Below are 24,227 nucleotides of genomic sequence, written 5' to 3'. Positions count from 1 at the left end.
ATTGACCCGTTTTTTTTATTATTTCATAAAATCCGTCTTCAGGTCGCCACAGAACAAGGCCTCGCGAAATCTGTCTTGCCCACATCAAATTTAGGTCTTGCCCCGCCACTGGTAAGGTACACACAATAACATTGCTTTTTCTCTGCGAGGATCGAACCCGCGAACTCTGGCATAGTGGGTAATCCGGGTACGCCACGCGAACCACCAGCCGTCGGTGGTGCATGCAATATCGTATCGACCACATTTTTTTTCTATGTAGAGGCGGTCGGTAATATGAGACGAAGCTTTTTTTCAATTTACCAACTTGCTCTAAATTGTTAGATTAAATCAGTATTGCTCACGTCAAAGATAGGTAGGTAATCACTTAGATTAATAAAACTATTACGTTTTATTAATCTAAGGGTAATCATCAATAACATTAACGCATATGATGATGCCCGGGTTGATTTAAACTTACGGCGAGCTACGAGAACAATGCATTTTGAGCGTCCTATAAAAATGGGATGCTATGCAAGTTGGGTTTAATGATGGTAAATACCTCGTAAAACCTGATTAAAATGGAGTAATGGACGCTTAATATTATAGGGTCATATCGCCCGTTTGCGTCCACCACCCTATTCAAGTTTAAACGACGCGATCTCTCTAAAAAAATACATTAACACCTGTCAAGATACATTCATTTCATAGAAGGCTTTTAGCCAGTATAGCTATCATAGAAACAAACTTTGGTTAAAGTTTGTTTCTATGAATTACGATAGAAACATTTAATTCCGTAAGATTGTATAACGTAGGTACAGATACTTTTTAATAACTATCAGATTAAACAAGGAAAATAACAAAACATTTATTTTCATAAATAAATTGGTTTATTAAACATTGCTAATAAATATGCAACATGTTTATGAATTACTCCATGATCACCATATCGTGTTCTACCGAGTCACACACTTGATGCTTGACGTCTTTCTTGTACTACCACTATTTTATTAATAAATATCATCACATAACACCTCGTTCGTTTATTACGCATTCTTGGCGAGAGTATCAGCCTTAGCAATAACTTCCTCAATAGGACCAACCATGTAGAAAGCAACCTCAGGTAGGTGATCATACTCGCCCTGTAGAATCTTGGAGAAGCCCTTGATCGTCTCCTCAAGAGGCACCAACTTGCCAGCATGTCCAGTGAACACCTCGGCCACCTGGAAAGGCTGTGACAGGAATCTCTGGATCTTGCGCGCACGGGCTACGGTCAGCTTGTCTTNATCTGTAGCTTCATGGTGTCATCCGCCGTGATCCGTCATTGATCAATAGAGTTGTAATTATGTAGCTCAAAATTGCATTGTGGTTGATCTTTTGAGCTAACATGATTTTTTAATAAATAAATAATTGCACTAAATTTTATTACAGAACATTAAAATTAATTATTGCATTAATTAAGTTTTGTTAGTTTGTTATTAAATTTATTTTTAATTTTCAACGTTTTATTATGAGACACTCAATTTACCGACTATCGTTGAGAATTTCGATCATAACAATTTACGTTCTGTGGGAGATATTCATTTGTTGAAAATGGAGGCGTGATGAAGGAGCATTTGTAGAAAAACCAGGATTTTCATGTTACCGATATTGGTGAACCCCAAGTAAGTAGAAGTGTTTTTATGTGGGCTTCGTTTGAAAGATATATTAAGAAGTTAAATAAAATTATTCAAATCTGCCTAGGACTAGTTTTATTGCTGAAAATTGAGGGAGAGACTGAGCATCTTGATAGTGTAGTAACGTGATATTACCATGCTTGATTCATGTGTTATGATCAGTATCTCATGTTAACAATAATTCTTTAACCTGACATATTATTCTTGAAAGTCTACACAGTATACTAAAATACTTTTGTCGTAGTGTGGAACTGTTGATATCACTGACATTTTGATGGTCAGCATTATTCACGATGTACCACTTACCTATGTCGCGTCGGTATCTTCTGCAACGTATTTGAAATTAAATGCATGTTTTATCTTGTTTGTAGATGCAAACATGGCTGGAAATAAAATTAATACAAAAACCAAGGGAAAGGAGGATAAAAACAAAGCAACCAAGAGCATAGTTCAAAATAATGAAGATAATGAGGATGTGGACTTCTCTTTACTCAGAAAACCAATACTGACCAGTGTCACAGGATTTGCCCAAGCAAGAAAAATATTTGATTTAGCTACTGAAGAAGTAAGTTGAAAAAAAAACTTCAATCTCAAAGCTTACATAACACCTTCTCTTGGTGATATGTTTCCTCTTAAATCTTGTTTACTAAAGTACATTAATTTTTCAGCTCAAAGATTTATTAACCAATGAATGTGATTTATTATATGAATGTAAAGTGTGCAGAAATATATTTAGAAGTGTGGCAAACTTTATATCTCATAAACGCATTTACTGCACAGAAAAATTTAATTCTTGTCTACATGGACATTTTTTCAAAACAACTTCAACCGTAAGTTTTTATTATTCTTAATAAAGTTTTTTTTTGCCAGATTAATGCTTATAATCTCATTATTTTATCCTAATATTGAATTTTTATTATTACCAGGTAAAAGAAATATTAAAAATTAAAAAACTAGAAGAAAGTTACTTGGAAGTAATGAAAAATAAAAATGGGACTGAGACTGTTGATCCTGATGAAGTAGACAACCGTATACCCTTAACTAAAGACCTGACCACGATTATTGAAAAGATGGCTAAGAAAAAGGAAGAAAATGGGTGTATATCCGAAGAGCAAAATGTAATCTTACAAAAAATTCCAAATAGCTCTGTGGCTGTCTTTCAAAGCCTTGATAATAATGAAGAAAATCAAGATAAAATGAAGGCACAGGTATGAGTCTTGGATGTTGATATTGTATGGAGGATTGAATAAAGTACTATTTTAAATTATGAATGTAACAGTTGTTATGAAAAAATGCTCTTTTTTTCCAGGTAAAGGAGATTGATTCTCTTATGTCTAAGGACAAAGCTATTCTTCAAAATGATGGGAAATTCAGTGTTCTAAGCTCTGTCCCATCTGAGACAGATAATGTTATACAAATCAGTGATGATGAAGATGACAACAGTGATAATTTAAAGTGCAAAATTTGTAAGTGCATGTCCTCCAAAACATCTTGTTAGTGTGATAATAATAATTTTATTATGATAATTTTATGCCTAGGTACTATAATTCAGTAATAACTTGGTATGTTTAGCATGACACCAACCACGTCATTTTTTACTATTAAATTTAATTTGAGCTTAATTTATTAACTATAAATTGTATGTTTAATTCTGTATCTTTTTAAAGTATGAAATGTTTCATTACAGGTAATCAGAACTTCTCCACCCAAAAAACATTGAAGTTCCATATGAAGTACAAACACCTGGAAAGCAGACTTGTCTACCCATGCCCTGATTGCCTTGAAATATTTTCCACTTCCTGGAGTGTATACCGTCATCTCTTCAAAGTCCACCGGTATATCCTAAGACTAATATTATGAACCTACAAAAGAGGAAATATTATTCTGTTATTATGATACATAGTGATATTTATCAAATTAGGTATTTTAAAAATGATATAAGTAGATACTTAGCAAGTTAGTAGGTGCTTCATTTATTTTGTTATACCTACTCATCTAGTTTAACTGAACATTGCAGAAAGTCAGCTGCTCAAATCCGAAGGCTAAGGGAATCCATACAAACTAAAGCTTTTAGAATGAACAATCCACCAGCATTCTATGAAAAACGTAAAAACATTATGAAAGCAGCACAGAAGATTACTGAAGAAGAAAGACTTGATCAAGAGAATCAGGTTTGTTGCATCCTGTATACTATAGGGTGTCTTTTTAAGTATGGATCAAACAAAGGATTGATCACTAATCTGCTTTGTGCATTTGAGCAGTAGAATCAATCCTTTTTGTTTCATCCATACTTAAAAAGACATCCTGTATAAATACTTTTATCAGTGTTCAGTCCAAGATTTTTCTCTTGAATAATCGATTGACTTCTAAACGCTCTTTAACTCAGCTACATAGATATTTTTCTGATATTCAAGCTGTTTTCGCAACATTTTTCAATGATGCTCCGCTCCTGTTGGTCGTAGCGTGATGTTGTATAGCTTTATAGCCTTCCTCAATAAATGAAGCTATGCTATCCAACACAAAAGAAAATAATCAAATCCCGGTAGTTCTTACGATAAGCACGTTCAATAGTTAGTATGTATGTCAATATAGACAAATTAGCTGCCGCCCGCGACTTCATACGCTTGGTCCCCGTTTTACTCCTTTAGGGGTTGAATTTTGCAAAATCCCGTCTTGGTGAGCATCTACGTTCTAAATCTAAAAGGACCATGCATATTTTGAGACTCCTAGCACTTGTACTTTCTGAGATTTTGTGATGAGTGAGAGTCAGTGACTTTTCTCTTTTATAAATAGATTAAATTGTTATTGATATCGTTGCAGGCATGGATGGACAACGTGGAGGGCGACGGCGACACGCCGCGCTGCTTCGGTTGCGGCCGCACGTTCGAGCGGCGCGCGGCGCTGGCTGCACACACGCACACGTGCCAGCCGCGATCGCGCGCGCTCGCCGCCGCGCGCCGCCTGCCCGAGACCAAGAAGATCGAGATACAGATCCGCAAGGACTACAATAAGGGGCCCGCCGCCGTCAGCCTGCCCGTCAAGGCCGATGCGGCTGCAGGTACTGCGCAATAATAATAATAAATACTCTTTATTGTACACCAGAGAACAGAACAGAAAGAAAAAGAAATACACAAGGTACAACTAGGCGGTCTTATCGGTATAAAGCGCAATTTATAATTTAGCGTGAGTGTCCACGGAGCGGCGGCGTCAAGTACGCTAGCTGCTACTAGTAGTACTTGACGCCGCCCCTCCGTCGACAAAGTTACAATGTTTTGTTAGCTGCAAGCAGGCGTACGCCAAGGCAAGGGTACAATCGTACAATGCCGCGTACGCATCTAGAACGCTTAGTCTTCTGACGCGCTATTTTTTACAAGCTTTTATTTAGTTTTTGTTTAGGCAAATGTCAGAAATAAAGTAATTTCAGTATGATTCGTTCATTAAAAATATCCAGAAAAGCACTTGGTTTAAAAGTAAACCAAAAAATACAGAAAGTCCGATTTTTTAGAATGAATGAGTAGTATTCACTGGATAGAAATAATGTATTGATTCCTTTATATCAGACAATTAGTATATTGGGAAAAGATCCGACTAGCAATTGAACCTGGAACCCAATGCCTCGAAATCTTCGTACTTTATTTAAAATCAACCATTTCTTTTCAGAAAATAAGGCAAATGAAGACACCTCAACAACTTCAAAGCCATCAAAAGATAGTGAAGATAAGACCACTGATAAACAACTTCCAAATGAAGAATTAGAAGATGCTATGGATGTTATGGATGACGACGAAAAATCTGATGACACCGATTCACCTGTAAAACCCATGGAAGTGACTCCGCAAATTTCCAAAAAGCCAACCATCAAATTACCTTTCGCACAACAAGCAGAAAAAAGTAATTTAACAGCTTTCAGGCAGAAAATTCAACCAGACATAGAAGTTAACACATTAACGTGCAAAAAATGTGATATACAGCATAATTCTGTTCAAGAGCTGTATGACCATATGGCCGGTCACTACAAATGGATGCGGTATGCTTGTAAACTATGTAATTTTAAGACTTACTCATTTGAAAAGCTTCCTGAACACGTGAAAGTGGTGCATAAGCTGAAAGGCGATAGCGAATTTTATTTCAGCACTGTTAAAGCTATTGATGGTAATGAAGCATTAGAATTGAGTGAAGTAATAGAGGAATCAGATGCTAACGATGTCAGTCCAGACTCACGACGTCAAAGCAGATGTTCTAGTGACTCGAGTCGCCTGTCCGACGACAGTTCCTCAAGCAGCACTCGCATGGAAGCTGGAAGTAGGAAAAGAAAAATGTTTCATATTAAAAACTCCGCAAAACGAAAGAAGGAGTCTTTGAACAATGGTAAATAAAACAATATTTTATTGAATATAATACAGTCGCCCATTTTAAACCTTTCCTGATATTTACAGACCTTTACTTATTAACACTTTTTTCTTTTCAGATGAGGATGATGATAAAGCAGATCTTTCTTTAGACAAAGATACAAATTCGTTGGACAATGACACATCATCGATTTCAAAAACATTCGAAGAAAATTCATCAGATATGGATGATCTTGATGATAAGTTATCAAGAAGACAATCAATGGAACCGACTACATCAGTGGCATCGCGAAGACCAGTAAGGAAAAAAACTAAACCCAAAAATGAAGACTTTGAATATGATTTATCAAATTTGTTGAAAATGGAAGCACAAGGTTATAGAGATGCCCAGTCCTCAGTGACCACAAAGACAAATCAAGCCAAGAAAAAGCCTAATCAACAAGAAAATCATAACTTTTATGATATCATCAACAGAGATTGCTGTGGAGCACTGGCCACACTGTCCAAAAAAGCGGTAGAAGTATCAAAGGCTCACATGAAAAATGTTAGCTTCATAAATGCTGCTCCTAAAGAATCACGACCTTCAAATATATTTGTGAGACCTATGCTACCTAAAAGTATGTCTAAAGGAGAAAAGAACTCCCCAAAAAAGGAATTAGTTGAAGAAGCAAAAGATAACTCTAGTCCACAAAAAGAAGACGAATCCAATAAAAATGTTGAGAAGACAGTTTCAAATTCTGAAAACGAAAATGAAACAAGTGAGGAGATAAAAGAGAATCCAAGCAAAGAACAGGACCCATCAAAACCCGTGACAGTAAGACAAACCATTGCTACAAATATGAATATTCCGGCTGTATTGCCTATCAAATTCCGGCGCCAAAGTTTAGAATTTATTAAGAATCCTATAATAAATAAAAATATTACGGATTTCAAAAAAGCTGGAATGAAGACTAAAATTTTAGTAATAAAGCCAATTAACAGGTCTAAAGATGGACATCCACCAACAAACACCCCTCTGAAGTTCCAGACTATAAAATTAAAAGATCCTTCAAAGAGTTCATCGTCGTCAAATGACGAAAAGTCTTCTGATCAAGTGGTAGTAGTAAAGGTTCCTAAAGTTGATGCCATTGCTAGAACTGTTGCCGATTCTAATGCCATTAATACTGAAAAGACAAAATGTTTAGCAAATAATGTAAATTCAGTAAATAATAACGTTAGTGACGATAAAACTAACATCGAAAGTGACTCAGTGAAAGTTGAAGAAACTTTAAAAAGTGATACTAGTGATAATTTACCTGATTCTGAGGAATCCAAACTGGTTAGTGCAGATAAAGAGCTTAAAACGGATACTGACATTCCGGAAAATATTTCTGATGGCTCATAACAAGTGCGTTAAAATATTCTAACTTTTATAAGAATGATGTGTGCAAAAGTACTATATGATGATAATTCTTATCCCAATACTTATATGCTACTTTTGCCACTGCTCAACCTCATTTTAATGATGGTATTTACGCCTCGCTGCCTAGTTCCATTTAGGCACTTTCGTTAAAACACTATTTACTGTATTAAAATTGTACTCACTTCTTTATTATTTCGAAGGTTACTATAAAGTAATCGTTAAAGTCATCTTCAGTAGGTATTTTATAAGTTGTGGACATGAGTTGAATTCTCTGAACAATTTAGGGACTAGCAATGTACTTTTCTGTTTGTCAATTTCATCTCGTTTTACTTAGAAAGGTCTATTAATTTTATATTTGGAAATTAGTCATTTTCTTTAGTTCAATTGCATTTTATTTTCCAACTTGTTTTTCAAAATGTAATATTGATTCTAGATAAGCTAGTTAGGAGATACTGAAATTAAATACCTATGTATTATTCTTGAACTTATCTTTTTAACTATATCGTATACCTGAAACCCGAAACTCTTCTGGCACTGTGCTTGGGGTTCCTTACGTGTGATAACGAAATTTGCTACATTTAATGTAACGAGTGCATCGAACGGATCCCCATCGTATGTGGTAGGTAGGTACGCCACATCCATGGGTGAAGTTGCTTTGAAGAAACTACTTATCTGACGTAAAAAATCTCACTGGCCTAGCCTAGGCCAGAAGCTGGGTACGCCCATGGCCACATCGAATATCGCGACAGCGAAAGGTCTTGGGCAGCTCATGTCCCGATCTATAGTCTTATGACAAAACCTCCGATGGGCGGCCAATGGCAAGGCTACTTTATTGAGAATATCGAGATGCATGCCGGGCCCGGGTACAAACATTAGGGCAGTATAGGTTAAGAGCTACGCTCGTACTTATTTATAAAGAAAAGAGACATACGTATGTACACCTCAGGTGCCCTCTTCACGCTTGGCCTAGTAGTATGTAAGCATCAGGTGACTGCTCTAACCACCGACCTAACATGCTTTTGTGTCTAACCTTCCTAGGATACATGCGGCACAGAACTTGGAGATAAACATGTTCGTCATTATAACTATAATTTACGATCGCAAATGCGGGTATTACCGCGACCCGCCTCACTCGCTTCTTATTATAACAATCCGGGTCTTTATCTAAGCCGCATGAGGGTTCCGAACCCGTTAACCAAGGTAATCACCACAACCAGAAATTCGCCTAAGATCGATTTGCTAAGAAAATATTAGAAGGCGCTAGCTAACTGAAAACCAGAATACTTATCCCACCTACTTTTTCTTCTGCTGGAAATAAACTTTTGGCTGGGATTATCTTTTCAATTTATTGATTTGTATTGGCCACATGACTTTCCTTTTTATCTAGCTGCAAATAAATGGACCCACCAGTGGGTATTAGCGGTGGTGGGATCGTGGGACCACGGTTAATAGGGGGTTTATGTACCTCGTACTGGAAGATATGTAATACTATTGACATTGTTATTAGGCTTTATGTTATTAGGGTTTTATTCCGTGATTCAAATTAAATTGCGTGAAAAATCTTATAAAAATTCGTATTATCGCAGTAATGTTACGAAACAAGATTTGATCGAGTTCATGTCGCTATGTTATGTCGGTTATGTAAGAAGAATTCATAGGTTATTATTACAATGGATTCCCAATTTGTGATAAAAATGAAAATGCAGTATAGGTTACCACTAATTTATTTAATAAGAATATTTTAACATGTTCTCATCCATCCTCAATGACACTTAAGCATTCTTGGCGAGAGTATCAGCCTTAGCAATAACTTCCTCAATAGGACCAACCATGTAGAAAGCAACCTCAGGTAGGTGATCATACTCGCCCTGTAGAATCTTGGAGAAGCCCTTGATAGTCTCCTCAAGAGGCACCAACTTGCCAGCATGTCCAGTGAACACCTCGGCCACCTGGAAAGGCTGTGACAGGAATCTCTGGATCTTGCGCGCACGGGCTACGGTCAGCTTGTCCTCCTCGGACAATTCGTCCATACCCAGGATAGCGATGATGTCCTGGAGGGACTTGTAGTCCTGCAGAATCTTCTGAACGCCACGTGCGACATTGTAGTGCTCGGCGCCAATGATGTTGGGGTCCATGATACGCGAGGTGGAGTCGAGAGGGTCGACGGCTGGGTAGATACCCAACTCAGCAATGGCACGGGACAGTACAGTTGTAGCGTCCAAGTGAGCGAAAGTAGTGGCAGGGGCAGGGTCAGTCAAGTCATCAGCTGGCACGTAGATGGCCTGCACAGATGTAATGGAACCTTTCTTTGTGGTGGTAATACGCTCCTGCATGGTACCCATGTCAGTGGCCAAGGTAGGTTGGTAACCTACAGCAGATGGAATACGACCCAGCAGGGCAGACACCTCAGAACCAGCCTGGGTGAAACGGAAAATGTTGTCAATGAAGAGTAGCACGTCCTGGCCTTCCTGATCACGGAAGTACTCGGCGACGGTCAATCCAGTCAGGGCGACACGGGCACGCGCGCCCGGGGGCTCGTTCATCTGACCGTACACAAGAGCTACCTTGGAGGTCTTGTCCTTCAGGGAGATTACCCCAGACTCAATCATCTCGTGGTACAAGTCGTTACCCTCACGGGTGCGCTCTCCTACTCCAGCAAACACAGAGTAACCACCGTGGGCCTTGGCTACGTTGTTGATGAGCTCCATAATCAATACGGTCTTGCCCACACCAGCTCCACCGAAGAGGCCAATCTTTCCTCCCTTGGCGTAGGGAGCCAAAAGATCTACGACCTTGATACCAGTGACCAGGATCTCCTGCTGGACAGACATGTCCACGAACTCGGGCGCCTCGGCGTGGATAGCGGCGGTCTTGTCGGTGGGGATGGGGCCGCGCTCGTCGATGGGCTCGCCGATGACGTTGATGATGCGGCCGAGGGTCTCTGCGCCCACGGGGATACGGATGGGCGAGCCGGAGTCGTGCACGGGCTGGCCGCGCACCAGACCCTCGGTACCGTCCATGGCGATGGTTCGGACGGTGTTCTCTCCCAAGTGCTGCGCCACTTCCAGGACCAGCCTGGGGGAACGGTTCTGAACCTCCAAGGCATTTAGGATAGGTGGAAGGTTGTCCTCGAACTGTACGTCGACGACGGCACCGATAACAGCAACCACCTTACCTTGCCCTTTGCCTGCGGCTTTGGCTGCGTAATCCCTCTTGTTGCTTGCGGTTACGGCGGCGACCTTTCCACATTCTGTGAGGGTTTTCTCAGCAACAGTTTTAGCGGCTAAAAAGCCGCTTCCAACCCTACTTACAGCCCCGAACATTTTGAATAATCTGGAGCACTTGGGCGAAGAAAATTCAGCGGCCGCCCGAAATTATGTAACCTAAAATTACTATAGACAATGCAATGTGGATGGTCGGTGGAAAATGGATAACATGACCATAAACACAGCGGACTATACTTTTTCAGCTATTGGTCACACTAGTTGAGCTATAAATGAGCTCAGTGAAAAAATACTCTTTGTATTGAAATTGAGATTGGAGGAGAAATATTGAAAATTAATTTATTCCATTTTTATCATAAGAGGATTATAAAACGGAGATGCAGGTTGAAGCGCGTGCTTAAAACAAAAACTGCAATTTATTAAGACCTCTCCTTCACTATCGACTATTATAAGATCTTTGGTTCACATTATGAATGGAGAAGTTTACTCTATGGTTATGTTAAAAATTCTTCACTTCACTTTACCACAGAGCGCTTTAAAAAAAAGTAAAAAGTCAAAACAGAAAATTCTGAGCTTCATTGAGAAATGTCTAGTTATTTAGATTTTTTACTATTTTATGGATGAATTAAGTCAAAATCTGCAATAATAGTGTTAAAATTGGTTGTACCTATTAATAAAAATGTTTCGTCGAAGCTTTATTACTCCTGGGGTACGTACTATTATTCTCTCTTTACCGAATAACCTACAAATCATTAAATACAATTTTTAATTATTAGTACTGCTGTTTGTAGTAATAATTATATAAATAAAATTATTTTTTCATATCTCAGGTTTTGTGGCTGAAGCGGAACCAAATTAACACCGATTACGCAAGACAATTGCAACCTCAAGTCCATGTTTACAAACGGGAGCAAGGCACAGTTGCCGTAGAAGATAGTTATGTAAAAAAGTTCATGAAAGCTGTTGGTTGGATGGATCAGTCACGTACTGTAAGTGGAACTGTAGTTTATCACTTATCTGTTCTTTAGTAACTTAGTACACTTGATCTTAGGTTATGTCCTGTAGATTTCTCGTTTACAAATTTTTACAGTATTATGTCACTTAATAGTGTATTTTTTTTCTAGCGTCTCAAACTAACTGGCTACTTCTTGTATGAAAGTGTTCCTGACAAAGTAGTTTATAAAGAATGGTTTGATAAATTAGATTTGCCAGATACATTTGTTTCTTGGTTCACTATTACTGAGCTGCATGTGTGGATGTTGATGGTGCGATACATGGCAGAAGATATCATCACATCACCCAATGGTAATCAACAATATGTGAAAGGAGATGGCCATTTCGTAAGGAACTGTATCATTGAAGCTTTATGGGCGGATGTTGGAAATAAAATCAAACTTTTGGAGGTTGGTACAGATCCTTTCCTTAAGTTTAATAGTATTTGCTCTGCATTAATTTTCATAGAACTTTACTGTTTTCTTCTACATGTAAATCAGTATTAAAATATTTCCTTTATAATTTATAGGGTGCAAATCCAGCAATAGCAAGAAAACAAGTATCAGAACTATCTGAGCAGTTCCAAGCTGCCTTAGTGGGCTACGATGAGGCATTGAATGATGACAAAATACTGGCTGCAGCAATCTGGAGGCGCTTTTATACATTATCAGAAGATGCCAAGGCAGAAAATGTTGAAAGGATTGTTCATTTTGTCAGACATCAGGTGGGCTATATTGATTCATATTGGTCTAGTTTAACTTTACTTGGTTTTTTTATTATTGCTAATAGCTTTAGACATAAGTTCCTAAACTTGACTGTATACAGAAAAAGCAATAAATCCTATTCTGTTCTTAAATTAAAGGTTAACATACAAATTTTACATAGGTCTGATAATGTACTATTAAAACAGGAATTTATTCCACATATTAAATCAATGTATTTCTTAATTTCAGATATCATTATTGGACAAGATTCCTAGTGAAGATTTGAAATTCAAACCTAACATTGCTTGGTTAAGTATACTAGATCACTAGTTTTATAAGTTTTATGTAGGGATTTTTTTTGTAATATACTGTTGATTGTTGTGTAAATATGAAATGAAATTAATTATGGTTATTTATTATACAATCTATTATTTCTGTTAGGAGTAAAACATGCTTCTCAATTCTTCACATCTCTGTCGTTCCCACAGTACATTTACAACGATTTTACAAAGATTGTCTAACTTGCAGTAATCATTGTTACAGTTAGGCCAGCGCACGTCACTGATTTTGGAATAAAATGCGTTATAAATGTCGAGCAAGTGACGATTGGTTGTAACCATTGAATAGACTAGGTCACTCATTGATTTAGGCGTAAGGTCAGGGAGACCGAAAGTATTCTTCATGTCGTACAGCAAAAACCAGTGCGGCCGACGATTGGGCGTGAGATTTGCTTCTGTGAGATTGTAGGCATAATTCAGAATTCTGTCAGGGGTCTGTGAACAAAAAGTTAATTATAAATCTTAAAATATTAATTTAAAACGACATTTACATTTAACTGCCGGAACACAAACAATGCTGTTATTATGGCGAGTGGCGACAGACTTAGGTAAGATGGTGGTAGCTAGCCAGGCGGAACAAGTCCTACCACCATCCACTATCGTCCTAACAAAGCTAATCCGAAAGAACTTAATCCGGCTGCTATAGGAGACCTAACGTAATGACTAACTTTTAGACGCAACAGTTGGCGCCCGACGAGTTGTTTAATTCGTATTTATTTATTTGATCAATGCATTTCTTATCAGGTTGAAAAATTGGTCAAACTTGTATTCTAACAAAATTGTGAAATAGTTATGGGGCCTTGTCGAAGTCTTTGGGAACCAGTGATAAAATTCTAATAACTTAAATTTTAAAATACTTACAAAATTCTGAGGGTTGAATGTAACAATTTTATAATTTAGATTGTAAAAAGTGTAGGAAGTCACACTGCCTCCTCCCCAAGCCACATTTATAGGTTCATTGTCAGGACTATAAAATACTTTGAATTCATCAGAATGCGTGTGACCATTGAATTCAGCGGCGATGGTGTCTGAGAATCTGAAACGAAAATAATTAAAATTGTTGTTCATTTGCGAGAAAGCCGCCATACGATTTATTACGTGTACCCAAAGTAGTCTATTTTATTTCTTTTTTATTACTGTAGTAATAATTCTCACCTGTTAACAATTCTGTAGTACTCTCTAGTCCACGTGTGCGTCAAATCATGCACTCCAGGCGGAATGTGGGCTAGAATATGCACTTTCTCACCAGCTAATTCAGCTTTATGTAGTTCTTCGATAAGCCAGTCCAAATGCTTTTTCGAGTCTAGAGGATCATAAACTAGCCACCTGCAGATTATTTAAAATAATAAATTATGTATTACAATAAATAATACTCCGGAAAACATCACTAAAACGATATCCCTTCTCTTTCCTTATCCAGAAATTTAAAAAAGTCGACGAGACTAGACTAAGTTATGTATGAAACACAGCCTAAAAATGTTACTCACCAATTATTTCTGTAGGCAACATTGTTATTCAGTGATATGACCCTCAAACCAGGTCTGGCCAGTAATGAAAAGCCTCCACTTTGGAGTAGAGTATCTACTGCCTCGTCTGATAAATAATGTCCCCATTTATCAGCTAAAGATTTGTACAACCAAGTCGTGTTCAATTTTGGTCCAACAACTGTGGCTGGCGCAAATCTAAAACAAGTTTCATTTTAATGTGATACCAACAATCATAAAAATATTTTGCTTCATTCTTTAGTTGTTAATTTGCACTTCTATTTCATTAGATAATTTATAACAGCCTGTATAACTAAGGACGTATTGACGGTGAGTGAAGTATATTGATACTTTGAAGTCAAGATTTTATGATAACTGTTATTGACCTGTTATCTAATCTATGTGTCTTATGTTGCTTTTATGTTAGGAGATATCAACACAGGAGTATTGCTTATGGGTAGCTAGTAGTCTTAATCCGGCACTGCCCATAAGCGATATTAAAGTTTTCTTACTGGTTTGTTGGTTGAGATTCATGATTTCCAATGGCTGGCACCACTAAAACGTCTTCTCCAAAAATTGATTTTATTTTCTTAACAAGGTATAGATTCATATCATTTATCAGTTCGTACGACGTCTCCCAAATTCCGTGATCGATGGTATCTCCCACGTAATAGATCAAGTCAATGTCCTGTAACAAAACGATGAGTTGATTATATAGGGTGCTCACAAAACAATGAGTTGATTATACAGGATGCTCACAAAACAATGAGTTGATTATACAGGATGCTCACAAAACAATGAGTTGATTATACAGGGTGCTCACAAAACATTAAAACATATTATCCATTATACAATATGTTAAATTTCTCGGCCTACCTTATGGTTTTCGTGAATATTTTCAATCGCGTCATCGTATGCCCAAAGGGGTGTGTCACAGTTTCTGTAGTCTCCCCAGTAACCAGCAGGCGGCGACTGACGACTGCTAGTCTGGTACCTGATCCGAGCTGACTGTTCTCCTTTGCTATCCGAGGCACTCAGATTCAATTTTATCTCCCCATGGTCATGTATTAGGCTTCTCTCGAGGAGGGACCCCTCATGGTTGTATACGTAAGAGAAGCTGCTTCTAGGCCTCTGTCCTACTCTACAACAGGTAGGCTCGTCACAATCTGCTACTCCGAACGCTTTGTACAGAGGGTCGATGTGAACGTCTGTTATAAGTGCCACTTTGAGTGGTTTCTCGTCATATACCGGTGCCTGGAATTATTAGTTTAAAATTGGTTTTCAATATTTCGCTATAAACTTCGAAACACCTAGGTAGTTTCAAAGCCACAATAACTTTATTATAGTGGGTCTTTGCAGAGATAATACGAAAAGTTAATAACATGGTATCCTTCCGTTTGGCCAAATTACTTTTCGCCAAATATCACTTCGCAAACAACTTATCGCCAAAGTTTCATTTCCCAAATGAACTTTTAGCAACTGTACTTTTGGCAACTAATTCATTTGGTCAAATTATCATTTGGCAAATGTTTATATAGCAAATGTTTTATTTTGCCAAATATTATATCCCAAATAATTTGTTTGATCAAATTGACACTTCACAATATCATATATTATACTTACCCACCGTTAACCACAAATCAAAGCATAAGGCAGATGATCATGANCCGATAACTGCAACCACCTTACCTTGACCCTTCCCTGCAGGTTTGGCTGCATAATCTCGTTTGTTCACAATTACTCCGGATACCGGAGTCGTTTCTTTAGCGGCATTGTTTACTACCGCCCTTGTGGCTACTCGGCCAGCTCTACAGACGGTAGAGAACATTTTCGTCGTTTTGTCGATTTACACTAGTATTTGATAATAATTATTAAAGACTGCAAAGTATCTCCTACGAATACTTTACGTAAGAGGGAAGGAGGGACTGAGGGGGAGGGGAGGTCGCCGAATCGGCCAAGCAAGTATTGAACAGGCCACAGATAAACAATCTCTTACTTTACCCATAGACAAAAAAAATATATTCTCCATTGTATTTTTTTTAATGTTGATTCATAGGTATTATATCTTTGGGTGTCAGCTGATGTCTGTCAATGTCATCACGTTTGGCACTTGATCAAATATAGATGACCCACGCTGAACTGTCCCACCAAACTCAATGACAGGGGGGCGCTACCATCGTTCAACTATATGGTTTCCAACATGACAAAAATCTGAACCAGCGATCCGGTATTGACGGTGGCGCCCCACTGTCAATGTCATCGACAGGACAATCCAGTATTTTGGAACTATAAGTAAAATCTGTGCACTTGATCTGTGGGCATTGGCATTGGGGAGGAATTTGGAAACGATAAAGTATTTTAAAACTTGTATTTACTTTCAATTTCGTCTTACATTTTTTATTTGAGTGCGCCTGCTATCTATAAAGCAGCTACTGGCTGTATAGTGATAGTAACAAAATAAGAATTTGAGTAATTGGTGTGTAATCGTCACCTTAGCACGTGTTTCTTGGTTGTGCTGTGTATACGTTTTAAATCAATTCTAAATATTCACATTTATATCAAACTACAGTGCAGATATGGAGTACATTTCACCAGATGAAATCCCTAACGCCAATGGTACTCGAATGTAAGTATTGAATTTTGAGGTTATGTGTATACATTCTACCTGCTAGTTTTAAAACGTTCAAGCTCTTAGTAATACTGAAAAGATAGTAACAACCTGAAACAACATTTATCGTGTTATATTATAAACAAGTGCTCAGGTCCAATTAGAAACAACAAATTGAATTAATCTATGATCTTTCATGATACCTACATCATCATGATGTTGAAAAGCTTTAAGAACTTGAATGTTTATATACCATACCATAACCTAATATACCATATAGTACTACAAAAGGTGTACCTTTTTTAACCCATAAACTCAAGTAAATATGCAAATTCCATCTCTGATTTAGAAAATCAATCACACATTTTCACTAATTATGCAATAGATAAACACTGTGAACTACATCAGTCAATGAGAACTTGTCATGTAACTGAAGCTATGTGGCTATATTTTGTTTACAGTTTATGCTGCCAGTGCGCAGTGCCCATAGAAGCCAATCCATCCAACATGTGCGTGGCTTGTTTGCGAGCTCACGTTGACATCACAGATGGCATTCCCAAACAAGCAACACTATTTTTCTGCAGGGGCTGTGAGAGGTAAACTTAATGCAATTTTCTTTTATTCAGAAACAAAGTATAAAGTTTAGATTCTAATTAATGTTCTCAACTTTCTTTTAATTGTAATTTTTAAAATCTGAATGTCATTATGAATAAAATTCAACCAAAATCTTTGGTTTTTTCATGTCTCTTTTTATTGTTTTGTAACAGATATTTGCAGCCACCTGCTGAATGGTTGGTGTGTGCTCTGGAGTCCAGGGAGCTCCTGGCTCTGTGCTTGAAGAGGCTGAAGGGATTGAACCGAGTTAAACTCGTTGATGCTGGTTTTGCCTGGACTGAGCCACATTCCAAGAGGATTAAAGTAAGTTGTATTACATTAAAAACTAATTATAAAGTAGTTTACATGCCAATAAACAGTAGAGCATGTTGATATTAACCTAGTAGTAGTAGTAGGGACCTGTATAAGTAATATTATGCCTGACACAAGTTTCAGTAATTAAATTAACTTAGTTATTTTTTAACTCAATTTTCTTATCTCTGAACTCTCACAATTTTTAGGTTAAACTCACTGTGCAAGGAGAAGTTATGGGTGGAGCAGTTCTCCAACAGACATTCATAGTAGAATACACCATCCAGCATCAGATGTGTGATGCCTGTCACCGCTCCGAGGCCCAGGACTATTGGAGAGCTCTGGTGCAAGTGAGGCAGCGGGCAAATAACAGGAAGACATTCTACTACCTTGAGCAACTGATATTGAAACACAAGGCGCATGAAAACACTCTGGGAATCAAGCCTAAGCATGGTTTGTTACTATTATTTATTTAAAAAAATTGTTGCACATAAAAAAATTAAGCACAAAAGGCGAACTTAATGCCTTATGGTATTCTCTATCAGTTGAACTTTTTCATATTTTTTTATTGAAACTAGAGAATTCCATGATGACTTAATTCATTATTACTTTGCAAACTTGACTTCATAGTCAAGTTTGCAAAGTAGTTTCATAACTACTACATATTGTTTTAGATGGGCTGGACTTCTTCTACGCAACTGAGAGCCATGCACGCAAAATGGTAGACTTTGTGCAATCAGTGCTACCAATAAAATGCACACATTCAAAGAAACTTATATCCCATGACATTCACAGCAACATTTACAACTACAAGTTCACCTTCAGTATTGAAATTGTTCCGTTGTCTAAAGACAGTCTGGTGTGTCTACCCAAGAAACTGACGCATCAACTTGGATCTATTTCGCCAATTTGTTTGGTGAACAGAGTTACAAGCACCATACACTTGATTGATGCTAACTCTGGACAAGGTAGGCATGCTTTTCAATGAATTAAATCCTAAAATATTATGTCAAATATATTATTTTTAGGTATTCAAATATTTATATCATACACATTTCATTTTATTTTCAGTGTGTGACCTGTCCTCAACGTTGTATTGGCGACACCCTTTCACGCCAATATGCAACCCAAAACAGTTGGTGGAATATGTGGTGATGGACATTGATATCCTAAAAGAGCATGTAAGTAGTTTCTATTCTATGTCTTCACGCATTAAAATTAGCAGTCACTGAAATTCGCGCACATAGCGCAGTGCCTAATTTGATGGCTATTACACTCGTTCAAAATCTCGGAATGAGCGCGTTTAGGCATATCCGGTTATTGAAGCACTGTTTGTTTCCAACGAGTGTAAAAGACCTATAAAAATGCAGATCTAAAAGAGCCAATAAGAAGGGTACTATTAAATATAATAATAGAGGTTTTCGACAATGTTTTAACGTTCTAATATTGCCAGGAAAAGAAATCATTCCCCGGGCAAGGCGCAGTATCCAACAAGCACGTAGTCGCAGATGTTTGGGTGGTGCGAGCGAGTGAGTTAGGGCTAGACGTCAGCCCCGTTCACACCAGGACCCATCTTGGACACATACTGAAACCTGGAGACACAGTTTTGGGGTGAGGAAACCAGCACGTATTACACCTACTTGAGCAATATCATTTAAGTGTAGGATATGAGAGGGAAACGGAACGTTAAGATGTGTGAAAGAGAAGGCAGAGTGTGTGAGTGTGACGTACGACAACGGGTGGACGGACGACGAAGCCTGTTACTGCTTATTCCACTACTCTTGACGGGGATTGTCAACGGGGATAAGTGAACTTTTTGTTCACTATTCCCCCTTAACATTAAATTGGAACTTATAATGGGGAATAATGAACTAAAAAGTTCATTAATCCCCATTACGTTCAAAATAAAATGGCTGGCTTAAATATTATCTTATTATTTTCTATCTACAAATAAATAACGTGGGAATAAGAACGGAATTTTAATTCCTACGAATCATTATGTGCCGTCGTCTGTACTAAGGTCTAGCAAATAACAGTCTCGAGTTTGACTTCACAAAAACACCCTCCCGTACCGCTTCCACACCTCAGGCACTGACTCAGTTTGCGCTAGACCAAGACCTGTAATATAGTTCTTCCTCTCCATTGTGCCTAAAAGCAAACCGCGAAAACCAAAAAAACCCTGAGTAATAATTTAATTATTTGTTCACAGCTACAACCTCGAGAATTCCAACGTCAACGATAGCAATTTCGACAAGCTAGATCGTTCGGTGGTTCCAGATGTCTTCCTAGTGAAGAAACACTACGGAGAGAGGTCGGCGAGACGTCGCGCTCGCAACTGGAAGCTGAAACACATGGCTGAAGAATTGCACGAAGGACTTAGTTCTTCTAATGAGTAAGTAAAATATACTATGCGATGTTCTTTAGGTCTACTTACTTGGGGAAAATAGTTTATTTTTCGCTGCGCGATAGCACGCTTATCACACTAAAAACCTTTCGGTAAACGCTCTGAAGACGAATCTTCGGCTCTCAGACCACTGTTTGATTCCTGTTTAAGAACACTACAAACCTTGTCTAGAATTCATGCTCACAGTGGCTCAGGCTAACCTTTGATATGTCATGTTAAATTATTTAAATAATAGTAATTTCCACGTTTTTTCCTTTGCAGGGATTACAACGATTTCCTTGACGATTTGGAAGAGGACCCGACCATCAGACAGAACATCAACATCTTCAAAGATCAAAACCGGATAGCGGTGGACACGGATGAAATCGATCCGACTCTCCCGCGCATCACCCTCGCAGAAATGTTGGACGATCTCAATATCGAGGATGTTGAAATGAGTGAAGTTTAATATACCTATTATATCTTTGTTATTAATATTATAGATAATAAATATAATATTTTTTAACTTTGATATTTGATTTCATGGAGAAGGTCCCAAAGTCCTTAAGATATTTGATTTATGTCCTGAATAACATTCGATTTGTACTCGATTCTGTGATTGGTTAAATTATAAACAAGTTTATACATACATAGCTAGACAGTTGCAATTGAAAGAAAGTAATTGAGTTTTGATATCTGTTTGGTTTTAATAATGCCAATTTTAGGTAAGCCTATTCAGCAGTTACCACCAAAGAACTTGTCGTAGGCTTATTTTTACTGATACCCACACGGGTGTCAGTTCTTTTTAAACAGATGTATTAATCATAATAATCATATCAATTTATCTACGAAATTGCTCCTTATCCTACCTGATATTTTTATCTGAAATAGGTATTTTATAAACGTGATCCACGATGATGATGATAATATTATTTTCTCTAGTTTCGCCGCTGCACTGTTCGCTAGATCCTACATTGTCGAACAAAATACTATTTACGAAATTAATTAAACACAAATAATCTTCGTTTTAATCCGGCTTACTATTGATAGTGTATCTGACTTATTTGGTGACGATAAAATGGTAGGAGGTTGTTACGTGCGTGAAAAAAATATTTAGATGCTTGGAAACCACAAGAGCAGATCGATTTTCCTTTGAAGGATGGTGCGTTAGTATAATATCCTTTGATTACACCCAAGATCTCAGCAAATCATCACAGCGCCCGCATGATATACACTTTCAAGGAATTCGCATGCCGCGCGTGGTACATCCATTTATAAAAGCCTGTGTTAACATTATCGGTCATTGGGGCACGTGTGAGCAGCCAAGATGAAGGTGTTGGTGTATTTATTTATTTTGTGTAGTTTTAGTGCAGCGAACTTGATTCTAACTCCGAGTAAGTAGCAATTTTTTATCTTAATAATTTTTTATTGTGTTTCTAAGTTAATTTATTACATAAAAATAAATTATTTCATTTGAAATTAAAAAAATATTGGAAGTAAGATTTCTTGATTTATAAATCAACTGAATTTAAAAAAAATGACAATAGATAAGAAATAAAAATATGGAAATAGACCGAATTCAAACCCGCGACTTTTAGGTCGCAGTGAGTGCGAACCGCTAACACCTTTAATGTAACTCCTATTCTGTTTTTTTTTCACAGAAGACATTGAAGGGCTTTTTACGAAGTATGTACTGAAGGAATTGACGGAAGACGAAAAACATGTCTTGAAACAAACGCTAGATATCGCACGGTTGCCGGAACCCAGGTCGGCAGAATCGTCGGTTTTTGGTAGAGCAAGTTTTGCAAGAATGGTGATTATTATTTACTTCCTTAATTAATATTTGTAAGATGCCCAACCCAATAAACACGATGTAACCCGCCATACAAAATCAGTCAACGTTTGGACAAAGGTAATTACGCTACTATGCTTGAAAAGTGACAATATTATGAAATGATTTTATTGTCTAACTGTGTCGGCGCCGTTTCGACATAAACTAAGGAGTACCTACTTAATCTTTATCTATATTTATATCTGTTTAGCCATACAAATTGTTTCAAGACCTTCGTGGTTCGATCATCCCGATAATATTGTAACATTGTTGTAACTAGGTCTTTTGTTTGCACGTAAGTGTAGTGTAACCAAAGGAATCTTTGTTTAAAATAAATAGGTAGGTACATATAAAAGATAAAAATAATAACACTTAAGTAACACTTCTTTAGTTGATTAACGTGGGGTTAAGTAATTAATGAATTATTGATTTGATAAGGGAAATCTGTGGTAAATAAAGGAATCCCTGCATTGGGTACGGGACTATACCTCTCGTTCCCACCGCTGTAACTCCTGTGTAGCCAGGATCTACAGCTTGATCCCCAATAAAACCCAACCAGTGAAGGCTAAGTAATTAATTGGACATTCTGAACCTGAAGGTCTGTATTGAGTAATAAGCGACCTCAATTAACATTGTTTCAGAGTCTTGACTGTGTAATATGCCGAAGTGCGTTTAGCGCTCTCTTCACCGGTATACAGCGAGGACAGACAGACGAGGAAGCGGCAGAATACATGACTGCAGTGTGTATCAATCTTGGCATCGAGAGTGCCAATGTCTGCAGTGGAGCTGTCGCGCTGAACATTGTAAGAATATAGTATAAACAATGGATAAAATTAAAAATTAGTAGACATGACTATTAGTTAAGACCTGCATAAACATAGATATAGAATGTGCCCAGTGTCCTTCCCATTCGTAAAGTTCACGGGTTGCTTACATTATAATATTATGCATGCTGTGGTTATCGTTTGTGTGAGAGCAGTTAGCTAGAGACCTTTGGCTTAATTTTTTTAATTGTGTATAATACTGTATCTCATGTTGATAGCCCAATAAAATAAATAAATAAATTTTACTCAGGAAAGAAAAGACATGATTATTCTGGTATTTAATCCTACCTCATACCACCTTTTACGTTACGTGACGTTTTATACGCATTTTACTTCCGTACTTTACCCACTCTATCTGTATAATAGTTACGACTACTACTTTATTTAGTTTAGTAGGTACTATAAAGTAATTCAACCAAATATGGAATAAACTATACTCGTTCCACTAAGATTACACATGCATGCAGGCAAATAACAGTAAAACCAGTAGAAAACCAGAGAAGTAAATGTTATGAATATAAATTAGTCAATATTATCAACTTTTTATCACGTCTTAACAAGTGGATTATCCTATCAGTAAATTCTTTTTTTAATTTGTAATTAACATTTGATGGAATTTCCATTGTAGGTAAGCAGCAATTTCACACGCCCGGCCCCCTTTTATGAAGAATTTTTAAGACTACTTGAACAAAAATGCTAGGTCACTCTATTATTTTATTTGCTGAATTCCTGTTTACTATCAGCAACCAGATAGATCAGTTTTGATGATGATGATGATGATACAGATGCTGATAATCAAGTGACAATACAATCTTCTTGACGTTTATAATAATGTTGATAAAAACAGCTTTTGATTGCTATTGAAATTCTCTATAATTTAGAATTGGTCTGGTCTCTCTTCTAGCGGTTCCGTGTTTATGTGTGTACGTAGAATACTGTAGTTTGCTATGCAGTCGCAGGCCGTAGCTTGAAGCTAGTACTAGCTGCTATGACGGGCCTTAGAGTCAACTCTGTTCAAGAGAAACGTAGGTTAATTTATAACTGATTTTATAAACACAATATCCCCTATTTTCAGCCCATTATAGCTCACATCATTAGAACCGTACCAGCAGCTACACCGAACGCTTTTTGCGGGCTAGTTCTTCAAAGAGTTTCGGACCCAAATTTTTGCCCGATCAACGATTCAAGGTTCGAATGGCAAGTTGATTTACCAGAAAAAAGCAGCTCATTACCTGTAAGTACACCTTCATTAATCAGAACACGGATTTAGAAGTTTTACAGTATTGTAGTGTTATTCATAAAAAATGATTAGAAGAGGCAAATAGAAGCTGCTATGTTTATGTGTGTGTACTTATTTGATGGCAAAAATAATTATGGAGCACCCACACGTATGCACTATTCCGTTAACCCGTATCATTAAATTGTAGGTACATACTATCTTATTACGTGTTTTACATACATTACACAATTCAGGAATACTGAATATCGAAAACGGCATTCTTATGTCTCAATTACAATGAATGTGGAAT

General features: G+C 37.4%; 6 protein-coding genes across 9 annotated transcripts; 4 read left to right on the top strand and 2 right to left on the bottom strand.

The window, feature by feature from the left end:
- Positions 1-940: 940 nt before the first annotated feature.
- Atpsyn-beta (H+ transporting ATP synthase beta subunit) lies at positions 941-16,083 on the bottom strand. 4 transcript variants are annotated; one of them, XM_028312544.1, is made up of 2 exons: positions 9,226-10,833; positions 941-1,072 (listed from the first exon to the last, which is right to left on the bottom strand). In XM_028312544.1, exons 1-2 carry the CDS (start codon positions 10,724-10,726, stop codon positions 1,023-1,025), a joined length of 1,551 nt encoding a protein of 516 aa, XP_028168345.1. In that variant the 5' UTR covers positions 10,727-10,833; the 3' UTR covers positions 941-1,022. The 4 variants fall into 4 exon arrangements, with proteins under 4 accessions (XP_028168345.1, XP_028168346.1, XP_028168348.1 ...); XM_028312545.1 differs by having other exon boundaries at positions 943-1,260; positions 9,414-10,833; XM_028312547.1 differs by lacking the exon at positions 941-1,072 and adding an exon at positions 15,842-16,083 and having other exon boundaries at positions 9,112-10,584.
- On the top strand, positions 1,531-7,887 carry LOC114358551 (zinc finger protein 800). The gene is made up of 10 exons (XM_028312543.1): positions 1,531-1,640; positions 2,024-2,217; positions 2,321-2,482; positions 2,579-2,860; positions 2,962-3,118; positions 3,340-3,487; positions 3,670-3,823; positions 4,473-4,710; positions 5,313-6,020; positions 6,121-7,887. The coding sequence occupies exons 2-10, from the start codon at positions 2,032-2,034 to the stop codon at positions 7,383-7,385; spliced, it is 3,300 nt and encodes a 1,099-aa protein (XP_028168344.1). The 5' UTR covers positions 1,531-1,640; positions 2,024-2,031; the 3' UTR covers positions 7,386-7,887.
- Positions 11,175-13,112, top strand: Uqcc1 (Ubiquinol-cytochrome c reductase complex assembly factor 1). Its single transcript, XM_028312549.1, has 5 exons — positions 11,175-11,336; positions 11,458-11,616; positions 11,752-12,030; positions 12,150-12,344; positions 12,574-13,112. Exons 1-5 carry the CDS (start codon positions 11,307-11,309, stop codon positions 12,652-12,654), a joined length of 744 nt encoding a protein of 247 aa, XP_028168350.1. The 5' UTR covers positions 11,175-11,306; the 3' UTR covers positions 12,655-13,112.
- LOC114358555 (sphingomyelin phosphodiesterase) lies at positions 12,719-15,406 on the bottom strand (the record flags this gene model as incomplete). Its single annotated transcript, XM_028312550.1, has 6 exons — positions 12,719-13,097; positions 13,524-13,698; positions 13,818-13,988; positions 14,150-14,344; positions 14,659-14,834; positions 15,023-15,406. Coding segments are annotated over 6 exons (1,437 nt in total), but the record flags the coding sequence as incomplete, so codon positions are not given.
- A 375-nt stretch (positions 16,084-16,458) lies between the features above and the next one.
- On the top strand, positions 16,459-20,569 carry Nmd3 (60S ribosomal export protein NMD3). Its single transcript, XM_028312555.1, has 10 exons — positions 16,459-16,622; positions 16,716-16,772; positions 17,216-17,350; positions 17,522-17,672; positions 17,870-18,113; positions 18,335-18,628; positions 18,732-18,841; positions 19,114-19,271; positions 19,870-20,052; positions 20,326-20,569. The coding sequence occupies exons 2-10, from the start codon at positions 16,723-16,725 to the stop codon at positions 20,510-20,512; spliced, it is 1,512 nt and encodes a 503-aa protein (XP_028168356.1). The 5' UTR covers positions 16,459-16,622; positions 16,716-16,722; the 3' UTR covers positions 20,513-20,569.
- Positions 20,570-20,984: 415 nt separating this feature from the next.
- LOC114358556 (uncharacterized) lies at positions 20,985-23,983 on the top strand. The gene is made up of 4 exons (XM_028312551.1): positions 20,985-21,437; positions 21,705-21,856; positions 22,516-22,677; positions 23,774-23,983. The coding sequence occupies exons 1-4, from the start codon at positions 21,371-21,373 to the stop codon at positions 23,966-23,968; spliced, it is 576 nt and encodes a 191-aa protein (XP_028168352.1). The 5' UTR covers positions 20,985-21,370; the 3' UTR covers positions 23,969-23,983.
- The last annotated feature ends 244 nt before the right edge of the window (positions 23,984-24,227 follow it).

This window comes from Ostrinia furnacalis, unplaced genomic scaffold (assembly GCF_004193835.3).
Source record: "Ostrinia furnacalis isolate ACB-3 unplaced genomic scaffold, ASM419383v2 OfSCF3993, whole genome shotgun sequence".
Taxonomy (NCBI): domain Eukaryota; kingdom Metazoa; phylum Arthropoda; class Insecta; order Lepidoptera; family Crambidae; genus Ostrinia; species Ostrinia furnacalis.
Note: the sequence above shows the minus strand (reverse complement) of the source record. Positions and strands in the feature narration are given on the sequence as shown.

Excerpts from the sequence above, each read along its gene's own strand:
- LOC114358556 (XM_028312551.1), top strand. The coding sequence starts at position 21,371 with ATGAAGGTGTTGGTGTATTTATTTATTTTGTGTAGTTTTAGTGCAGCG. Across the intron at positions 21,438-21,704 it reads GAACTTGATTCTAACTCCGA|AAGACATTGAAGGGCTTTTT; the intron begins GTAAGTAGCAAT and ends TTTTTTTCACAG. Across the intron at positions 21,857-22,515 it reads GAGCAAGTTTTGCAAGAATG|AGTCTTGACTGTGTAATATG; the intron begins GTGATTATTATT and ends ACATTGTTTCAG.
- LOC114358551 (XM_028312543.1), top strand. The coding sequence starts at position 2,032 with ATGGCTGGAAATAAAATTAATACAAAAACCAAGGGAAAGGAGGATAAA. Across the intron at positions 3,119-3,339 it reads TAATTTAAAGTGCAAAATTT|GTAATCAGAACTTCTCCACC; the intron begins GTAAGTGCATGT and ends GTTTCATTACAG. Across the intron at positions 4,711-5,312 it reads CAAGGCCGATGCGGCTGCAG|AAAATAAGGCAAATGAAGAC; the intron begins GTACTGCGCAAT and ends ATTTCTTTTCAG.
- Uqcc1 (XM_028312549.1), top strand. The coding sequence starts at position 11,307 with ATGTTTCGTCGAAGCTTTATTACTCCTGGG. Across the intron at positions 11,337-11,457 it reads GAAGCTTTATTACTCCTGGG|GTTTTGTGGCTGAAGCGGAA; the intron begins GTACGTACTATT and ends TTCATATCTCAG. Across the intron at positions 12,031-12,149 it reads ATAAAATCAAACTTTTGGAG|GGTGCAAATCCAGCAATAGC; the intron begins GTTGGTACAGAT and ends TATAATTTATAG.
- Nmd3 (XM_028312555.1), top strand. The coding sequence starts at position 16,723 with ATGGAGTACATTTCACCAGATGAAATCCCTAACGCCAATGGTACTCGA. Across the intron at positions 17,351-17,521 it reads TTCTGCAGGGGCTGTGAGAG|ATATTTGCAGCCACCTGCTG; the intron begins GTAAACTTAATG and ends GTTTTGTAACAG. Across the intron at positions 18,629-18,731 it reads TGATGCTAACTCTGGACAAG|TGTGTGACCTGTCCTCAACG; the intron begins GTAGGCATGCTT and ends TTTTATTTTCAG.
- Atpsyn-beta (XM_028312544.1), bottom strand. The coding sequence starts at position 10,726 with ATGTTCGGGGCTGTAAGTAGGGTTGGAAGCGGCTTTTTAGCCGCTAAA. Across the intron at positions 1,073-9,225 it reads TGCTTTCTACATGGTTGGTC|CTATTGAGGAAGTTATTGCT; the intron begins CTATTGAGGAAG and ends ACATGGTTGGTC.